This window comes from Narcine bancroftii, chromosome 4 (genome assembly GCF_036971445.1).
Source record: "Narcine bancroftii isolate sNarBan1 chromosome 4, sNarBan1.hap1, whole genome shotgun sequence".
Taxonomy (NCBI): Eukaryota; Metazoa; Chordata; class Chondrichthyes; order Torpediniformes; family Narcinidae; genus Narcine; species Narcine bancroftii.
The window spans coordinates 89055089-89074996 of record NC_091472.1 but is presented as its reverse complement, the minus strand read 5'-3'; the positions used below and the strand labels follow the sequence as shown (position 1 = coordinate 89074996).

Genomic DNA, 19908 nt, shown 5'->3' with positions numbered 1-19908 from the left:
TGGAAGAGAATAACTGTCACTGCGAAATCAGTTGACCCTTGCGAGCGGGTTCGCCATCCAAATGGAGAGGGGAGTTGTGGTTGCCCGGCAAGGGATAAGGGGCAACTCAGAGAGGGTGGTGGAGGGGGACATTTGTGGCTAAAGGAATATTAGATGTGGGAGTTGTTGAAGTATTTTATGTTTTAAATGTGTGGTCATACATTGAGCTTAAAAAGGGAAAACTGAGAGATGAAAATGGGGAAAAGGGGGATGGTGGTGGTGAGGAACCAGAAATGAGGTGTAAACAAGATATGAGATGGCCATGTTGAATTGTATGACTATAAATATTAATGGAATACATAACCAAATTAAAAGGAAGAGGCTATTAAATTTACTGAAAAAAGAAAAAATAGACATAGCATTTGTGCAGGAAACGCATCTAACTAAAGTGGAACAGAACAAATTGAAGAGAGACTGGGTAGGGCAGCATCATATAATTAAAAAGCTAGAGGTGTAGCTATATTAATTAATAAAAATGTACCAATCAAAATAGAGGAGGAAATAATAGATCCAGCAGGGAGATATGTAACGATAAAGTGTCAGATATATTCAGAATTTTGGACTTTGCTCAATATATATGCACCTAATGAAGAGGATCAAAAGTTTATGCAAGATTTTTTTTGAAGATTGGAGATACGCAAGAAAAATATATTGATAGGAGGGGATTTTAACCTTAATTTGGATCCAATGTTGGATAAAACTGGGGAAAAGACTAGCAAAAAGAATAAAGTGGTCAAATTTATGGTTAAATCAATGCAGGAATTGAAACTTATGTATATATGGAGGAGGCAGACCCCAAGACCCTGTTAGGTTAAAAGGAGGGGCAAAAGGTTTGAGAGAGCCGTGGTTTTCAAGGAATATTGGAAACTTCGTTCGAAGAAAAAGGGAGGCGTACATTAGATATAAGAAGCATGGAGTTAAGGAGATGTTTGAAAGATACATTGAATGTAAGAGGAATCTTAAGAGAGGAAATAGGAAAGCTAAAAGAAGGTACGAGAAAACTATGGCAAGCAGGGTGAAAACTAATCCAAAAGAGTTGTACAAATATGTTAATGGTAAGAGGAAAGCTAGAGACAAAATTGGTCCCTTAGAAAATCAGAGTGGAAAACTGTGTGTGGAACCTAAAGAAATGGGGGAGATATTGAACAGTTTCTTTTCTTCGGTATTCACTAAGGAGAAGGATATTGGGAGATGTGGGATAAAAAAAGCAAATTGGGTAAATATGGGGAATATAGCGATTACAAAAGGTGTAGTTTTAAGGCTTTTGAAGAATATAAAGGTGGATAAGTCTCCGGGACCAGACGGGATCTTCCCCAGGACATTGAGAGAAGTGAAGGAGGAAATAGCAGAGGCTCTGGCGGTAATTTTTCAAATGTCATTAGATATGGGGATAGTGCCGGAGGATTGGCGCATTGTGCATGTGGTTCCGTTATTTAAAAAGGGTTCAAGGAGGAAGCCTGGCAACTATCGGCCTGTAAGTTTGACGTCTGTGGTAGGTAAATTAATGGAGAAAATTCTTAGAGATAGTACTTATAAACATCTGGATAGACAGGGTCTGATCAGGAGCACTCAACATGGATTTGTGGGAGGAAGGTCATGTTTGACCAATCTGATTGAATTTTTTGAAGAGGTGACTAGGAATGTGGATGAGGGTAGCGCAGTGGATGTTGTCTATATGGACTTCAGTAAGGCCTTCGATAAGGTACCACATGGAAGGTTAGTTAGGAAGGTGCAGTCTTTAGGTATAAATTTTAAGATAGTCAAATGGATTGAACATTGGCTGAAAGGGAGAGGCCAGAGAGTGGTAGTGGATAATTGTCTGTCAGGTTGGAGGCCGGTGACCAGTGGTGTGCCTCAAGGATCTGTATTGGGCCCATTGTTGTTCGTTATATACATTAATGATCTAGATAATGGGGTGGTGAATTGGATTAGTAAATATGCAGACGATACTAAGATAGGTGGAATAGTGGATAATGAAGAAGGTTTTCAAGGATTGCAGAGGGATTTGGGCTGCTTAGAAAAGTGGGCTGAAAAATGGCAGATGGAATTTAATGCTGATAAGTGTGAGGTGCTTCATTTTGGTAAGAAGAATCAGAATAGGACATATGTGGTAAATGGGAGAGCATTGAGGAATACAGAAGAGCAGAAAGATTTAGGAGTAACGGTACATCGTTCCCTGAAGGTAGAAACTCACGTGAATAGGGTGGTGAAGAAGGCTTTTAGTATGCTGGCCTTTATCAATCATTGCATGGAATATAGGAGTTGGGAGGTGATGTTGAGATTGTATAAGGCGTTGGTGCGGCCTAATTTGGAGTTCTGTGTGCAGTTCTGGTCGCCTAATTATAGGAAGGATATAAACAGAGTGGAGAGAGTGCAGAGAAGGTTTACCAGAATGTTGCCTGGGTTTAAGCATCTGGAGTATGGGGAGAGATTGGACAGATTGGGTCTTTATTCTTTGGAGCGTAGAAGGTTGAGAGGGGATTTGATAGAAGTATTTAAGATTATGAAAGGGATAGACAGAATGGATGTGGATAGACTATTTCCATTAAGAGGAGGAAAGTTTAAAACAAGAGGACATGAGTTAAGAATTAAGGGGCAGAGGTTTAGAGGTAACATGAGGGGGAACTTCTTTACTCAGAGAGTGGTAGCTGTGTGGAATGATCTTCCGGGAGAAATAGTGGCGGCGGAGTCAATTGTATTATTTAAGAAAAGGTTGGACAGGTATATGGATGAGAAGAAGATGGAGGGTTATGGGCATTGTGCAGGGAGGTGGGACTAGAAAGGGGTGTTTGGTTCGGTGCGGACTAGAAGGGCCTGTTTCCGTGCTGTAATTGTTATGTTATGTTATGTTATAATACTTATTATTTGAGTAGGCATAAAACATATTCAAGGATTGATATGTTTTTGTTGTCGGCCCATATTCAAGGGAGAGTTAGGAAAACTGAATTTAAAGTTAGATTGATATCTGATCATTTACCCCTGTTATTAGCAATAGAACTCGGGGACATCCCACCAAGAACATATAGATGGAGATTAAACTCCATACTACTTAAAAGGCAGGAATTTAGAGTTTATTGAACGCCAAATTAAAGCGTACTTTGAAATAAATAAGGAATCAGTGAAAGACAAATTTATATTATGGGATGCAATGAAAGCCTTCATTAGAGGGCAGATAATAAGATGTAACTAAGATGAAAAAGAACTACAATCGGGAAATAGAACAGTTCGAAAGGGATATAGTAAGTAAAGAAAAGGAACTAGTAAAAAGGGATGATATAATAAAAAAAAGAGAATTAGCGGACAAAAAAATAAAATACAAAATATTACAAGCATATAAGGTGGAGAAGAACATAATAAAAATAAAGGAAAAGTATTATGAACTAGGAGAAAAGACAGTTAAGTTAGCATGGCAACTTAAAACAGAACAAGCTAAAAGAACTGTATTGGCATCAAGGAAAAAGGACAAACAAATTACATATAACCCAACGGAGATCAATGAAAACTTTAAGGAATTTTATGAACAATTATACCAAACTGAGAATGAGGGGAAAGATGATAAAATAGAAGAGTTTCTAGCTAAAATTGAACTCCCAAAATTGCAAGAAGAGGTACAAAATAAACTGATAAAACCACTTGAAATAGAGTAAGTACAGGATATATTAAAAAAGCTGCAGAACAATAAAACGCCTGGGGAGGACGGATTCCCAAGAGTATTCTATAAAACATTTAAAGAGTTATTGATTCCTCCTCTCCTGGAAGTAATGAACCAGACAAAGAAACACAAAACTTGCCAGATTTATGTAAGACAACAATAATTACAGTAATATCAAAGGCAGGGAAAGATCCACTAACACCAGCATCATATAGACCATTATCTCTACTTAATTCAAATTATAAGATAATAGCAAAATTATTAGCATACAGATTGGCCGACTGTGTACCAAAAATATTAAAACAAGATCAAACTGGATTTATTAAGAAAAGACTAACAGCAGATAATGTCTGTAAATTTATTAATGTAATTCATGCAGATCAAGGAAATAAAATGCCAACAGTGGCTGTTGCTTTAGATGCAGAAAAAGCCTTTGACAGGGTAGAATGGAATTACTTATTCAAAGTATTACAGAGGTTCAATCTACCAGAAAAATATATTAATTGGATTAAAGCATTATATAATGGACCGTTGGTGAAGGTAACAGTAAATAGATATGTATCGAACCAATTTAAATTAAGTAGGTCAACTAGGCAGGGTTGTCCATTATCTTCCTCACTGTTTGCTTTACCAAAAGAACCATTGGCAGAACAGAAAATAAAATAAAAGGGATAAAAATAAAGGAGAAGGAGTATAAAATCAGTTTATTTGCAGATGACATCATAGTCTACTTAACAGAACCAGAAATATCAATAAAAGAACTACATAAGAAATTGAAGGAGTATGGAGAAATATTGGGGTACAAGATCAACGCAAATAAAAGTGAAGTGATGCCAATGAGTAATGCAGATTATACAGAATTTAAAAAAGAATCACCATTTAAATGGCAAACACAAGCAATCCGATAGCTCGGTATTAGGTTAGATAATAATTTAAGCCACTTGTAGAAATTAAATTATCAGCCACTAATAAAGAAATTGCAGGAAGACTTAGAACATTGGAAAGAATTACTGCTAATGTTGATAGGGAGGGTAAATTGCATTAAAATGAATATCTTCCCAAGGATACAATACCTATTTCAATCGTTACCAATTCCCTTAACAGAGAAATTCTTCAATGAACTAAAGAGAATAATAAGGAAATTCTTATGGAAAGGGGGAAACCAAGGATAGCGCTGGATAAATTAACAAAATGGTACAAACAAGGTGGTTTGCAGTTACCAAACTTTAAGAATTACTATAGAGCAGCAAAATTAAGGTATTTATCAGATTTTTGTCAGACAAGGGAAAAACCAGATTGGACCAGGATAGAGCTAGATAAAATAGGGGAGAAGGTACCAGAACATATAGTTTATAAGTGCGATGAAAAACTGGTGCAATATAAAAATTGACCAGTAGTGCACCATTTACTCAACATATGGAAGAAGATTCACGTAGAAAGGAAAAAAACAAATTACCAACTACCAAAATTATTATTGATGCAAAATCAACTAATCCCTTTCACAATAGATAACCTTTCCTTTAGAGAATGGGAGAGAAAAGGAATTAAAAGAAAATAAAATTGTTTTTTGGGAAATAATTTATTAACATTTGAACAATTGAAGTACAAATATGGAATAACTAATGATACAATGTTTGCATATCATCAACTGAAAGTCTACTTAAAGGATAAATTGGGAAAAAGACTGAGATTACCAGAAGGAAGCAGCTTTGAATATGTGATTACAGACACAATGATAATTAAAAGATTTATAACGAACATGTACATCAAGCTGCAAGATAAGGAAAATGATGAAATAAACTATAAACCCAAAGTGGGAAAAGGATTTAAGCATAAAGATAAAAAATGAAACATGGGAAAAGTTATGCTCTGGAACTATGAAGAATACAATAAACACAAGGTTACGCATGATACAGTATAATTGGTTACTCAGGTTATATATCAAGCCCCAAAAGTTAAAAAAATGGGATCCAACATTATCAGACAGATGTTTTCACTGTAAGAAGGAAATGAGAACAACAGTACATGCAATTTGGGCATGTGAGAAAGTGAAAAAGTTTTAGGAAGATCTAAATCAGATATTAAATAAAATCACAAAAAACAACATGCCAAAAAATGCAGAGATCTTTCTTCTATGTAATATAAGAAGTAAGGAATTAGGCCTCAAACTGGATGAAGCGCAAAAAAGATTTATTATGATAGCCTTAGCTGTAGCAAAAAAATGTATAATGTCAACTTGGAAATCGGAAGAGAGCCTGATAGTACAGCAAGGGTACATGGAAATGAATAAATGTATTTCATTGGAAAAAATAACATATAATTTAAAAAATAAAGTCAGATTATTTGAACAAATTTGGGAACCGAACATGGAACATAACAGAGAGGGCTTGCCTCGGAACGCCACCCCCTAAAATGATAAGAAGACAAAGTGACTTGATCCAGTGTGTAAAAGTAGATGACACATGTTTCTTGTTTATTTTCATTGTGTGATCACATTGTTTAATGGTTTTATTGTATTGTATATGTTGAATGTTTATTGGTTTTGGAGGGGGTGGGAAGGGGGGAGGGAAGGTAGGGGGGAGAAAATGCCACTGTGTATATTTAAGAGGGAAATGTTTGTATGTATTTTGGTTGATATGGTTCACAATGTGAAAAAATAAAAATTATTTTTAAAAAAAACAACCGCTAAGCAAGCAATATAGAAAGGGAAAATAGATTGTGCAAAACTTGTGCAAAATATTAAAACATAATCAGTTTTGTTGATAATTACAATACATAAAGCAGAAAAAGGTGGCTAAAGTGATTATCAGTCCCTTGGAAGCGGAGATGGGAGAATCAATATTGAATCATACAGAAACAACTCTTTTCTCAATTTTCATGGTGGAGGACACCTCTAACGTGCCAGAGAGATGGCATGGATGTGATTGGAGATGAGGACTTCAGTACTGTTGCTACCATTAAGGAGGTCGCCCTGAGCAATCTAGTGAGTCTAAAAGTGGATGGTCCTGATGGAATGCAGCCCAGGGTACTGAGAGAAATACAAGTTAGAACAGAGGCATTTGTCATAGTTTAAAGCAAGGACAGTAGCGTGGAGAGGGCCAGCATTGGATAACCAGGAAATAAAGGAAGACATCAAACTAAAAACCCATGCGTACAAAGTCACTAAGAGAATTGGGAAACTAGAAAACTTGACCAAAGCTGAACCATAGGCAACTTCTGGCAGATTGCAAGACAGTGAATGTCATGTCATTGTTTAAAAAAAATTATGTAGGTAAAAGGCAGGGAATTATAGGCCAGTTAGATTAGCATCTGTAGTTGGGAAAATGCTCGTATCATTAAGAAAGAAATTGCAAAACATCTGGCATTCACAGCATGGATTCAGGAAAGACAGATCCTGTTGAACAAATTCACTGGAGTTCTTTGAGGATACAATGAGCACAGTTGATGGATGTTGATTCCTTCAATTTCCAGAAGGCCTTCGAAAAGGTGGTGCATAAAAGACGATCGTAATGATGCATGGGGTTGAAGTATTAGCATGGATAGAGGATTGCTCATCCAATAGAAGGCAGAGAGTTTCTCTGATTGGTGAGGAGAGTACTTTAGAGGTTGGGGCTGGGCCCACAACTGTTCACGACATTTAAATGTTCTAATTTAAAATACATTAACGATTTGGAAGAGGGGACCCAGTGTGACAAACCAGTTTATTGATGACACTAAAATGAGTAGAAAAGCAAATTCTGCAGAGGATCCAAAGAATCTACAGAGAGATATACAGTAGATAGGTTAAGTGAGTGGACATGGGTAAGGAAGATGAGGTACAATGTTGCTAAATGTGAGGTCATCAACTTTGGAAGGAAAAATAAAATCAGATTATTTAAATGGTGAAAGATTGCAACATACTGTTGGGGAGTGGGACTTGGGGGCGAAAATGAAATTTTCAGAAAGTCGAGCACTGTCACACAGCATTGGCACACCACAGAACAACCCTTTCCTGTTCACGCTGCTGACCCACAACTGCATCGTCAGATCCAGCTCCAAGTGTCTGTCATCGTTTGCAGATGACACAACAGTCGTTGTTCTCATCAATACATTACAGAGGTGGAAAATCTGAAATGGTGCGCGAGTAACAACCTGAATTTTAACGTGGTCAAGTCGAAGATGATTGTTGATTTCCGGAGGACCAGGATCAACCACACTCCACTAAGAGTGGAGAGCACCAGGTTCCTGTTCATTTAACTAGTGACCTATCGTGGACACACATTCCCTCATTTTGTCAAGACTGCACTTCTTGAGAAGACTGAAGTGGACAAGGCTATCAGCTACCATTATGCCAACCTTCTATAGGGGCTCTATCAAGAGTTTCCTGGCTGTCTGCATCACAATGTGGGACGGTTGCTGCAGAGAGATGGATTGGAGATCAATCCACAGCTCTGGTTGTGTGTCTGCATGTTTTGCACCAAGGACTGGAGAACGTTTTATTGGATTGTACTTGTGCAAATAAGATGACAATAAACTTGACTTGAAATGTTGGCCTTCATTGATAGAAGATTGAATTTGAGAGCAGGGACATTCTGCAGTAACTGAACAGGGTATTGGTGACACTGCATCTTAAGTACTGTGCGCAGTTCTGGTCTCCTTACTTGAGAAATCATATTGTGGCTCTATTTAAGATAGTTAGATTTTTGCATAGTGGGGGGGGAAATTGAAAATTATGGAGAAAAGGTAGGTAGGTGGAATTGAGTCCATGGCTAGATCAAATACGATCTTAGAGCTAGATGGCCGACTCCTGCTCCTATTTCTTATGTTCTTAACGTGTACAGGTGTGATATCCTTATCTAGGGAGGATATTCTTGTGGTAGAGAGGGCATATTTAAGTTTCCCCAGATTGATTCCTGTGATAGTGTCTTTTGAAGATGGTTCAAGTGAATGAGTTGAGTTAGAAGGACCACTTGCCTCATTAAGCATGACAAGATGTTTCATAGCACAAGTGGGTAGATTCACCAATGATGTTTCCCCCTAGCCAAGAGCACTGTACACTGCTGCATTTTCTGCATTAATGAATGCACCAAGAATACCTAATTGGTAGTGATTAAATGCATGTTTCCTTTTAAGCTTTGTCGGATTTCCACGCCACCCTCAGCAATTTGGGCATTTGATCTTTTAAAATGAAAATATAAAAGCTATTCAAGTTTTATCTTTCATCCAAGCAATTTCTTGTTTATCATAATGCAGCTTCTCCAATCAAGTCAAAGGCCCAAATAGCAGGAAAAGCTTTTGCATGTTAACAAATCAGAGACATGTTATATCTGCAGTTCTCAGCAAACTTTGGTGCAACATCAGCTTTTTGGAAAATGAATGCATTTTTGATGGCTCAGCTGTCAGTGCATTGATCAACTGAAATTTTATTTGGTCTCACTGTCCCATCCATCCTTTCCATATTGCCCTCTCATTCCTCACTCTCACCACAGCCTCTGCCTCTCAAAGCAAAGGCAGTGCTCCTGCAACTTTGGCCCTTGAGTGCCAAATTTCCAGGCCCATCACTGATGGCCATAGTTTCAGCCATCTAAGCTCTGGTTCTGGAACTTCCTTCCCAATCCTCTGTTCTTTCTCCTAAAAAAGCTCCGTAAACACCCCTTCTTTGTCTAAGCCTCTGGTAACTTGTTCCCTCCTGTTATACTGATGAGGCTGTCTTTTTTTTTCTATCCTCAGCTGTTGGAAGCCAACACCAAACTAATGCAAGCCCAGTCTCAACACGTGGAAGAAGTACAAGAGTTAAAGGAGCAAATGAACAATGTTGTGCCCAAAAACCAGTTGGTACAATTGCAAATGAAAATTTCAGAAAGCGAGCAGAGAGTACAGCAACTCCAAGAACAGCTTGAGACCCAGTGTCAGGAAGCTAACAATATAATGCGTGAACAGAAGGTGAAATATAAGTACCACACTGTCTGACTGTTTAGGTCTTAACTGTACCAGGCTCTGCATTTTTTTTTGACAGCTATTTATGCATTTAAATGACTTTTAAACTTTTCATCACCTTTAAAAACTACCTTTTATCTATCCTTTTAACATGTAAAAGTATAATTAGGCCATTGAGTCTGCTCTACCATTTGAATCTTGGCTGATATATTTTTCCTCTTGACCTCATTCTCCTGCCTTCTCCCATAACTTTTGAAACTTACTAATCAAGAACCTATCAACCTCTGCTTTAAGTATACCCAAAGACTTGGCCTCCACAGCCATCTGTGGCAACTAATTCCAGATTCACCAAACACTGGCTGAAGAAATTTCTCTTAATCTCTGTTACTTTTATTCTCAAGTTGTGTCCTCTGGTCTTCAACTTTCCCAATGCTGGAAACATTTTTTCCACATTCACTCTTTCCAGGCCTTTCAATATTCTGTAGGTTTCAATGAGACTCCCCCATCATCTTTCTTACTTCAGCGAGTACAGGCCCAGAGACGTTAAATGTTTCCCATGTGTTAGCCCTCTCATCCTGGAATCATTCTCGTAACCTCCTCTGGACCCTTTCCAACATCAGCACCTCCTTCCTTGCATATGGGGTCCAAACTGCTCACAGTACTCCGAATGTAGTTTGACTAATGCCTCAGCATTACATCCTTACTTTTATATTCTTGTCCTCTCAAAATGAATGGTAATATTGTATTTGCTTTCCTTACTATTGTCTCAACTTGCAACATTTCGGGAATCCTGTATTAGGACTCCTAACCTTCTTTGGACCTCCACTTTCTGAAATCTTTCTTCACTTATAAAATAGTCTCTACTATTTTATTCCTTCTGCCAAACTGCAATACCATGCACTTCCTTTTGCCATATCTCATCTGCCACTTCTTTGCCCATTCTTTGAACCTGTCTCAAGACCTTCTGCAAACTCCCTGTTTCCCCAACACTAGTTCATCCCTCCACCTATCTTTGTATAATTAGCAAACCTGGTCACAAAGCCGTCAGTTCCTTCATCCAAGTCATTAACATGTAACCTGAAAAGTAGTAGACCTAACACTGACCTCTTTGGAAGACTAGTCACTGGCAGCCAGCCAATAAAAGCCCCTTTATTCACTCTATGCCTTATGTCACTCAGCTAATCGTCTATCCCTGAACCATGAGCTTGCATTTTCTTTAGAAGCCTCAAGTGCATCACCCTGTTAAAGGCTTTATGAACAATATGCACTGACTCTCCTTTTGTCTGTCCTGCATGTTACTTTTTCCACCAGATTTGTCTCTTCTGAAAGAACCCATGTTGACTTTGGCCGATTTTTGTCATGTGTTTCTAAAAACCCCAAAACATACTGGTCTCTAAAATCTTACCAACCACTGATGTCAGGGGTAGATACCCGGTCTTTTTGCCTCTCTCCCTAAAGACATTCACAATTTTCCAGTCCTCTTGAACAATTTCTGTCTCTAGTAATTCTTGAAAGATTGCTACTAATGTATCTACAATCTCTTCAACTATCTCTTTCAGAACTCTGGGGTGCATTTCATTTGGTCCAGGTGACTACCCACCTTCAGCCTCCCAAGTATCTTCTCCTTAGTAATGGCAACTACATTTCTGCCCCCAACTCTCGAATATTTGGCACATCACTGGTGTCTTTTACAATGAAGATTGATGCAAAATACCTATTCAGTTCATCTGCTATTTCTTGGTTCCCAATTACCATTTTCCCAGCAGTCCAATATCCATTCTTGCCTCTTTTACTGTACATGGATTTTAAAAACTTTTGGTATCCTCTATATTATTGGCTAGCTTACCTTCATAATTCATATTTTCTCCCCTTGTTGCTTTTTTTAGTAGCTTTGTGTTGTTTTTTTAAATGCTTCTCAATCCTTCAGCTTCCTGTTTTTAGCAGCAGCAGTTTTCCTCTCTTTTGTTAGCTACAGTTGCCTCATCTTCCCTTTAGAATGCTTCTTCTGAAGGATGAAATGATCCTGTGTCTTGATTACTCTCAGAAAGCCCTGCCATTACTGTCCTATCATCCCTGCAATCAACTTTGGACAGTTTCTCTCTCTCTCGCCCTTGTAGTTTTACCTTTACTCAACACATCTTATTTTAGCTTGCCCATCTCCAACTGCAGTTAATTCTTTCATACAGTGATCACTGCTTCCTGAAGGTTCTTTTACTTTAAGATCCCTCGTTAAATCTGGCTCATTGCACAGTGCCAATCCAGAATTGCCTTTTCCCTAGTGGGCTTGATCACAAGCTGCTATCCAAGGTCATCTCATAGTATTACACAAACTCCTCTTGGGATCCAGCGCCAATCCAATTCTCTCAAAAGCCCCTTTTTATTTTAGTCTCAATAAAAGGTCCTGATCTGAAATGTTAACTGATCATTTTGGTCTGTGGATGCTGCCTGACCTGCTGTTCCTCCAGCAGCTCATTGCTTGGATGAATACAGGGTTGGAATCTGGAGTGCGAAGGAGGCAGGTTCATTGTGGCCCTCCAAGGGGAGCTGGATAAATAGGAGGAGGAAACTTACCTATGGAAGATGGGGGTTGTTGCAGGTGAGAAATGGAGCTAGAGCATCCCTCTTGGAGAGAACAAGTGCAGACAACTGGACAAATGGCTTACTAATTCAATACTGTAATCACGCAGAGACTAATTTGATAGCACTGACAAAATTCGAACACACTGGTCCAAATGGACTCCCCAGGGTCTGGTCCAAATGGACTTTCATGCTTTAATTTCCAACACTTGGGACTATTTAATGCTGGGTCTGTCAGTAGAATATAAATAAAATCTTCTATTTCAGGAAGAGTATAAGACATTGCGAAAACAAATGGAAGAGAGGATAGAGGAAGCAGAGCAGAAACTGAGGAATGTACGATTGATGCTTCAGGAAAAAATGACCCAGCTTAAGGAACAGGTGGGTGATTGGGACAGCTGTACATTTAACATTTAAATGAAATGCAGTCATGATCTTTGGGGAAGTGCAACAGGAATAAACTTAAGATAAAGCACATATTGACTTTTGTATGTGAAGTGAATCAACATTACATAGGTTTCATTTTTTTTTTAAAGACCAGCATTTATAGAAAAAAGTTAATTTATCCTGTGAAATGCTCTCATCCTTGCTATAGCTTTTGGGTAGTTGAGGCTAAAGTTGCAATTTTTGCCTGTGAGTAGTCTGTCTACTTAACATTTTAAATCTATGTACTGTATTTCAGGATGTAATTGACTGTGCAGCCAAGATGTCTCTGCAGCAGGTTCCAGTATCTTTATTTGCCTGGTTTGGGTTGTTGTTGAGACAGGGGCTGCTGACCTCCATCAGAATCCAGCAATGCCTCAATGTTAAAATGTTCATTCTCAATTTTAAAATGATTGTATAATTTCACCTGTCTCCATCTCCAGTGCCCAACTTTGCAAACTGTCTTTACTCTTTCACTTCTAGTTTTACAGAAGTGGTGGTGAGTACTTGCCTTGAAAATCCAGCTTTCCTTCCCCAAATCTCCTAATTTAATCCCTCTCTTTGGTTGGGTTTTATTGTTTCCTGTTCCAAATATGCGTGGTTTAGTGTCAGTATAATCTGATGATGCTCCTATCGAACATTTTACCCAAAGGAACATTTCTATCAAAAATTGTTTAATTGCACAAAAATGTTTTGCTTCTCACTTGCAGTTTGCCAAGAATACCAAGTCTGACCTGCTGCTAAAGGACCTCTATGTGGAGAATGCGCAGCTGATGAAAGCACTGCAGATTACTGAACAGCGGCAGAAAGGCGCTGAGAAGAAGAACTACATGTTGGATGAAAAAATTGCAGCTTTGAACAGCCTGCTGAGGAAAATTGCTCCAGCATCTCTCTCCTAATTCTGAATGTTCCAGCTCCAATTGCATTTTTCAAATGTTATCCCTTCAGCACTTTTACCAACCTTCACCTTCATGTCATTGTCTCTGGTAGGTTAGAATCAAAGTTGCCCAACTGAAAAAATTATTCATACTCTCAAAGTTTGCAGTGGGAGAATGTTGCCTTGTGAGGAAGTTTTCTTTTCTCTCCATCCTACAGACTCTTATCAAAGGGGAAACTAAAACAAATCCTCCCATACATTGAATAGGAGGGGTCGATAAAACCTGCTTTCTGCTGGCAGAGAGACTACCATGACTGCCTAAAAAATTGCAGTGATGAAACAATCGACCTCTGTACTAAATTGTTGGACATCCAAATTGTGGGCACTTTCTCTAGTGCTGCATAGGTCATGTGTTTTCATGTACTGATCATCCCCGATCTAACTCATGAGATTCCTTTCCCAAACATGGGAAGAATGCCAGACAGCAGCTTTGATGTGGCTGAATAAAGTTTTCCCTGTTTAAAATGGTATTGGAAATTAAAGGACATAGCTGTGAATTACAGCTTGTATACTTTTAAGGCACTAATTAAGTCAAGAATTTCAGAATCAAAATAACTAACTGAAAAGTGGAAGATTTTTATCTACAATGGAGTTTTCTGCTTTTCCTTGATAATGTCCTTGCCAAGACCGCATGCAATTCCTCATCAGGCTTGCTGCTCTTTTGACCCACGTGGTTTTCATCTCGTTTTGGGCCTTGCAGTTTGGTCCCAGCCAGGATTTTTTGCCATGTTCAGTGGTTTTCCTTCTATATCCTGTGTTCTATTCTCACCACCGTGCAGTGGTACTATTGTCCCTTTTTCTCTTTATTCCAGAGCTTAATCTATTACTGTTTCAAATTTTCAATGTTCCAGAATTCTTGTCTTGATGTTCCCATTAATGCAACCCATCTCCCACAAGGGGTCTCAAACTTTCCTGACTCCAGGCTACCACCCCACTCCATCCTCCTTCAGTGGGGGTCTAACCTGTGAACTGGGGTCTCTTTTCCATCAGGGAACTCCTCTTACCTGGCCTCTTCCTCCTGGAGGGTCTCTCTCTCTCCTCACCAGCATCCCAACAGAGGTTTCCCTCTCCTGCCAGTTCCAGTTTCCTGGGGTTGGGGAGACTTCTCTCTTTCTCCATTTGCCTCCTGCTGATCCTATGCCCAACATTACTCTGACCCTTGTCCCTCCCTTCCTCCCCCACTTCAATATCTCCTTTTGCTACTTGATCGACTGAGTTTCAGGAAATTTTCTGTTCAGTTTGGAATTTTGTATGGCTCATTTTGTTCTAAAGAGCAAGAAAGTCCAAGTTGCATTGGGAGAAATTGTCAGTCTCAGTGACTTGACATTGGTTACATGTATTGTGCCCCAGGAGCCAGATCCCCTCAAGGTTGCATGCAATCTGTTCTAATCCAATTCTGCTGCTATTTTGAACTTTAAAGCAGTTATCATCTGAAAACTCATTGTTCCTATTAATGGAAATTGTAGAGATGCAAAATGTATAAATGCTGACTGTGTACAGAAATTTTTAAAAAAAGATTCTATAACATATGAAAAAGTGAGTTTATGAAATCCAAGAATGTCAATGTACATTATTTATTATAAGGATTAAAATCTAATCTTTATTTCAAGATATAAATATAGCTTTTCCAGTAGAGAGATCAAACAATTTCATTCTCCCTCTCCCAAACATTTTCTTCCAAGTATGTCCAGTGGTAGTGGAACACAGTAGGGAGAAAAATATATTTCCCACATTTCAGGCTTTTGCTAATATACAAACCTCTTGGAAATGATCTGGAGATTCTAATTACCAAAATGAATTTAACTGAAGCTACAAAGGCTTTTTCCTCACAGCAAATTTTAAGATACAGAAAACATGCTAAAGGGACAGAAAGCAATCTGTAGTCAGCTGCAGGTCTTAGGATAACACATGTTCCAGAATTCCATGGCGAATTAACTGTTCACACTTCCACCTGGGCATAAAATGCTGAAAGAAAAATACATTTTAGAATTTTCTTGGTGCATAGTAGAAAAAAGAAAATTGGAAATCAAGGGCAGTTGGACTACAGCTATATAAAACGCCAGTCGCTGGAATTTCCTCCAAAAACCACATCAGAACCTTGCAATGTGCAAGGATCTTTCATCTCCAAATTGCACTTCCTGCTAATTTAGTTATGTCTGAAATGCAGCTCCATCAAGTATGACAACAGTAGACATTCAATATTAAAACATTAAGTTTTAGGGAATGAGCAAAAAAGTCTAGTTGACACTCATCCCAGTAAATAGCAAAGGGAGATGATACAATATGGAGTTAAACTGCAGAAGTTTGCAGCAATGAAACACATTGAATAGCTTGCAGTTTAAAGCCAGTTTTTGATAACCGTAGCTCATTATTTCTGTAACTACAGGATGGAAAGATTGAATTAATCTTCAAGGCTTTTAATGAGTTCTCAAGCTAGGCTGCTTTGGGGATCCAAGGGCGAGTGACAAATTGGAATTGTTGCAGGACAGAGAGTCATGCTGACATGCTGTGTTTGAAATTAGTTGCACCAGTATGGCTTCTTCTCAGCCATTGCCTTTTGTAGCACACATCAGTGAAGTGTAGGGACGCAACAAATTGTACATGGTACAAAAATTGGCCATTAGGAAAGCTTTAGACTGCAAGATAGACAAATGGAATTTCATCTGGAAAATGGAAAAGTGCAAAGGTACAATATACTATGTGGATGGATAGTGAGAGGCATGCAAGAGGTGAACTTATACTTAAAGGGAGCAAGTAGTGCAAACAATTTTTTTTGCAGAGATGGAAATTTTTCTAGAACTGTAAATAACATTAGTTACACAACAGCTTAAAGACTAGGTTAATTTGTGCCTCCTTCATGCAGGAAAGATGCAATTACACTGGAAATTGTGGAAATTGGATAAAGAGCAAGGACCCATTTTCATTGCCAGCTGGTTAGAAACATATACTTGAAGTAGTTGGAGGGAGATGAGCAAACAAATAGAAGTAGAAACCCTCATTATATTAAAGCAGATCTAGAATGTCAACATGGGGTTGTGACCTGAAAGATGAGAGCTGGAAGGTGAGATTAGCTAGGGTGGTTCTTTTGCTTACCCGAGAGATAATGCATCAAAAAGGCCTCCTCCTGTTCATTAGATTTTCCCAAAAAAATCTTTAAAGTCCATATAACTCTGAAATTACTCCAGAGCAAAATCCCAGGTCTGCTTCAATATGAGGAGAGCCTCTGTTTCCACTGCTCTTCTAGCAGTGCAAGTTTAGGATTCTATTGCCCACTGGGTGGGAAAAAAAATTCTAGTCTTTCTTCCAAATCCTTCATCCAATTACTTTTGACCAACTGGTAAGGAAAATGGATCCTTGTTTATCTAATTCCTCCAACACCACCATAATTTCTCTTGTAATCATGTGGAGAGCAGAGTCATATCTGGTGGGCTAGTGAATCTTGATGCAGAAAAGCCTCCCTTCAATTTGAATCTCTCAATATTTAAGTGAGGTGTTAGTGCTAGAAATGTTTAATTTTCTCACGCCTGCTCAGGGAAGAGTTCATGCTCCTCTATTTTGCTTGAATACATGATTCTCATGGCTCTTAGCATTTACCTTCAATGTTTTATGCTCAGACTTTTTACTCCAATTGCATTTTGTGGAGAAAAAAAAGACTAAGATTCTTACCTGGCTATTTTTTTTCAGCAGTAGTGTTGTTCCATCATCGATTTCAAATTCACCATAATCTTTCAAACACCTCACCTATAAAGAAAGATTTTAAAACAACAGTATAACATATTGGTCTTATAAATCTGCTTCCACGTAGCAAAACCAAGGAAACCGCAGGAACAATTACCAAACAAAAGTGTACTTCAAGCCACATTAAAAAATGAACCAAGTGGGACAAATTAAAATGATGAGTTTGTCATACACACAAGTTCAACATATATATGCATGGAAATTCTTCCTTGGAGTGACTAAACAGTTACTTTTATTTAAAAAATTGCAACATATTAAATTACCCAAGTAAGGAAAGAGAAAAAGAGATAAAAATGCAGTACAGTTTGTACATGGAAAAAAAAATGGTGTTTCAATAGTGCAGCAGGTGTTTTGGGGTGAGAGAATGAAGATTTAAGGAGATAATTTTGAAGCCCTGGGATCCAAGCTGAAAGTTCCTCCATCAAGGCTAATAGTGAAGAAAAATGAGGATGTCTGAGGAACTGGAGGAATAGCAATTCAGGTGGTCATAGAACTGGAAAGGGTTAAACAGATGGGAACCAGCGAGGTCATGGATGGCCAGCAAGAGCAGAGTCAATGGGTGTTTGCCACATAATTCTGGATGCATTCATGGTCCTGGTTTATTTCAGTCAATAGCTCCCCGAATCATTTAATGAGTGAAATTATAACCAAGTATCCTGATACAGACAGCTGACAAAGGCAATGTGCAATCAATGCTTAGCAAGCCAAAATAAAGAGACACTGCCATGAAGAATATCTCAAATAGACAGGATGGTGAATCAATGGCAAGGAGATTCAAGATGATTGAAGACCAGGGTTAGAACATGTTTACAGCAAGATATATTGCAGTGTCTATATAAAAAGTTGATGTTTCATATTGTATGCCCTTGGTAAATACAGGAAAGAGAAAAAAGTGTTATGCCACTGAGAAAGGGTTGGGGGGGGGGGGGGGGGGTGGTGAGAGATCTGGAGCGAAAAAGATGGTGATGAAATCAGCTTTTTGAGTGCAGTTAGGGATGTGTTGATAATCTATTAAGGAGGATCTGTGTGTATTGAGAAACATTAAGGCTGGCAAGTCCCCAGAACATAGATCCCAAGATTCTGAGGGAGGCAAGGGAGAAGATTGCTGGGCCAATGATGTGGCTCTGAACAAAAACAACAAGGAAATTGTAGACTAGTGAGCCTTAAATTATTGGAGAAGATATTTGGACACAATTTATTCTAATTTGGAATAATTTGTTGAGTGCAGGTCCTGTTAAAAAAACTTGTGTAACAGCAGTATAAAACATTGGTTAGCCTACATTTGGAGTACCGAGGGCAGTTCAAGAATAATGTGCAGCGCAAACTTCACTCCACTGAGCAGTCATGACCCCTGCTATCCTAATTGTTTACTGACAACACCGCAGAAGACACCTCAAATCACAGACATGCCACCATTACAAAATTCCTCTCAATCCATTGGCAGAAAACCAATCCCAGCACCCTCTCTCTCTCCCAGCTGCAAGAATGTCATCACACCCAACCATCTGAGGTGTTTCTACTTGCATCCAAAAAGAAACACTCCAAATTTTGTCATTGCAGAAGAAAACACTTTCTTAGAAGTCTCCCAGAAATGTTATATGATAGGAATGCTTGGCCTATGACTGCTTAAAACAGGAGTATCTAGGAAGGCCCCAAAGGCTTCAAGTACTCACAAAGGAACACAAAGGCGCAAATGGGGAAGGAGTGCTCTGCATCGTTGAATATGCCACCGGCTCACCCTTTCAAACCCACTTGTAGCAGAGTCTGCAGATTCTCCAAAGGACTCCCCAGCCACTTCCAAACCCAAAGAACTTCAGCAGAAGCAAGTTATTCTTGATCACAAGGGTCTGTCTCAGATGGCCACTGAGAGTGGGCACCAGCAACACAGAACTATTTTTAAAAAAAATAACCTGTACTACTGTAAAACTTAAAATATGATGAGAAAATGGATTATCGGAGATACCATTAAGGGTTGAATTGCAACAGTCAACATGGAGGCCAGACTAAAAACATTTTTGTGTTTTGGGGAATGTGGTATCAAGAATGACATTCAAATGGGCAAAAATTAAATCTGTAGATTTTCCATTGATTCCTTAAAAAATTTTCATTCATTGTTTTATTTTTAGTACAAAACATATCTGTGTTTAGAGGGGTAGTGGAAACAGAGTGACCTTTAAGAGGCACTTAGCCACGCACATGAACATTAGGAATGGAGTGATGAGAGGCACGTATACAGTATGTGAATCATTTAATTTGGCACCAGGGTCAGTATAGATAATATGGACCAAAGGGCTTGTTCCGGTGTTTTATTTTAAGTTCATCAAATAGGTTTTTTTCCCAAGGATTCAATGGACCAACTTCATATAATCCTCCATCATGCCTCACACACGCAATGATTGTTCCACTACTGGTTATAGTACCTACCTCAATAAACAGGCTTTTTGGTGGTTTCATATCTTGAGTTATGTCCAGCCCTTCATCTCCTCCAATGGTTCTCATGTAGGTGGCAAGTGACTTTTTGTACTGGTTGAACCACTCTGTCTGTAGGGAAAAAGAAAACAAATTTAAACATTTATGAAAAAACATCATTCGTAGTAGCACAGAGCAGAAAGCTAGAGGACAACAT

At 38.6% G+C, this 19908-nt stretch overlaps 2 protein-coding genes across 9 annotated transcripts in view; one reads left to right on the top strand and one right to left on the bottom strand.

Moving 5' to 3' along the window:
* Positions 1 to 15094, top strand: part of ninl (ninein-like) — a 142606-nt gene extending 127512 nt beyond the window's left edge. For 3 of the 4 annotated variants that reach the window (XM_069931897.1, XM_069931894.1, XM_069931895.1), the window contains 3 exons: positions 9401 to 9613; positions 12452 to 12565; positions 13318 to 15094. In XM_069931897.1, coding sequence (XP_069787998.1) covers positions 9401 to 9613; positions 12452 to 12565; positions 13318 to 13506 — 516 coding nt within the window. In that variant the 3' untranslated portion in view covers positions 13507 to 15094. The other variant, XM_069931896.1, reaches the window with a different exon arrangement.
* A 10-nt stretch (positions 15095 to 15104) lies between these two features.
* gins1 (GINS complex subunit 1 (Psf1 homolog)) overlaps positions 15105 to 19908 on the bottom strand; it is a 58976-nt gene continuing 54172 nt past the window's right edge. For all 5 annotated transcript variants that reach the window (XM_069931908.1, XM_069931907.1, XM_069931909.1 and 2 more), the window contains 3 exons: positions 19707 to 19823; positions 17211 to 17285; positions 15105 to 15509 (listed from right to left, as the gene is read on the bottom strand). In XM_069931908.1, coding sequence (XP_069788009.1) covers positions 15441 to 15509; positions 17211 to 17285; positions 19707 to 19823 — 261 coding nt within the window. In that variant the 3' untranslated portion in view covers positions 15105 to 15440. The remainder of the gene's footprint in view (positions 15510 to 17210; positions 17286 to 19706; positions 19824 to 19908) is intronic.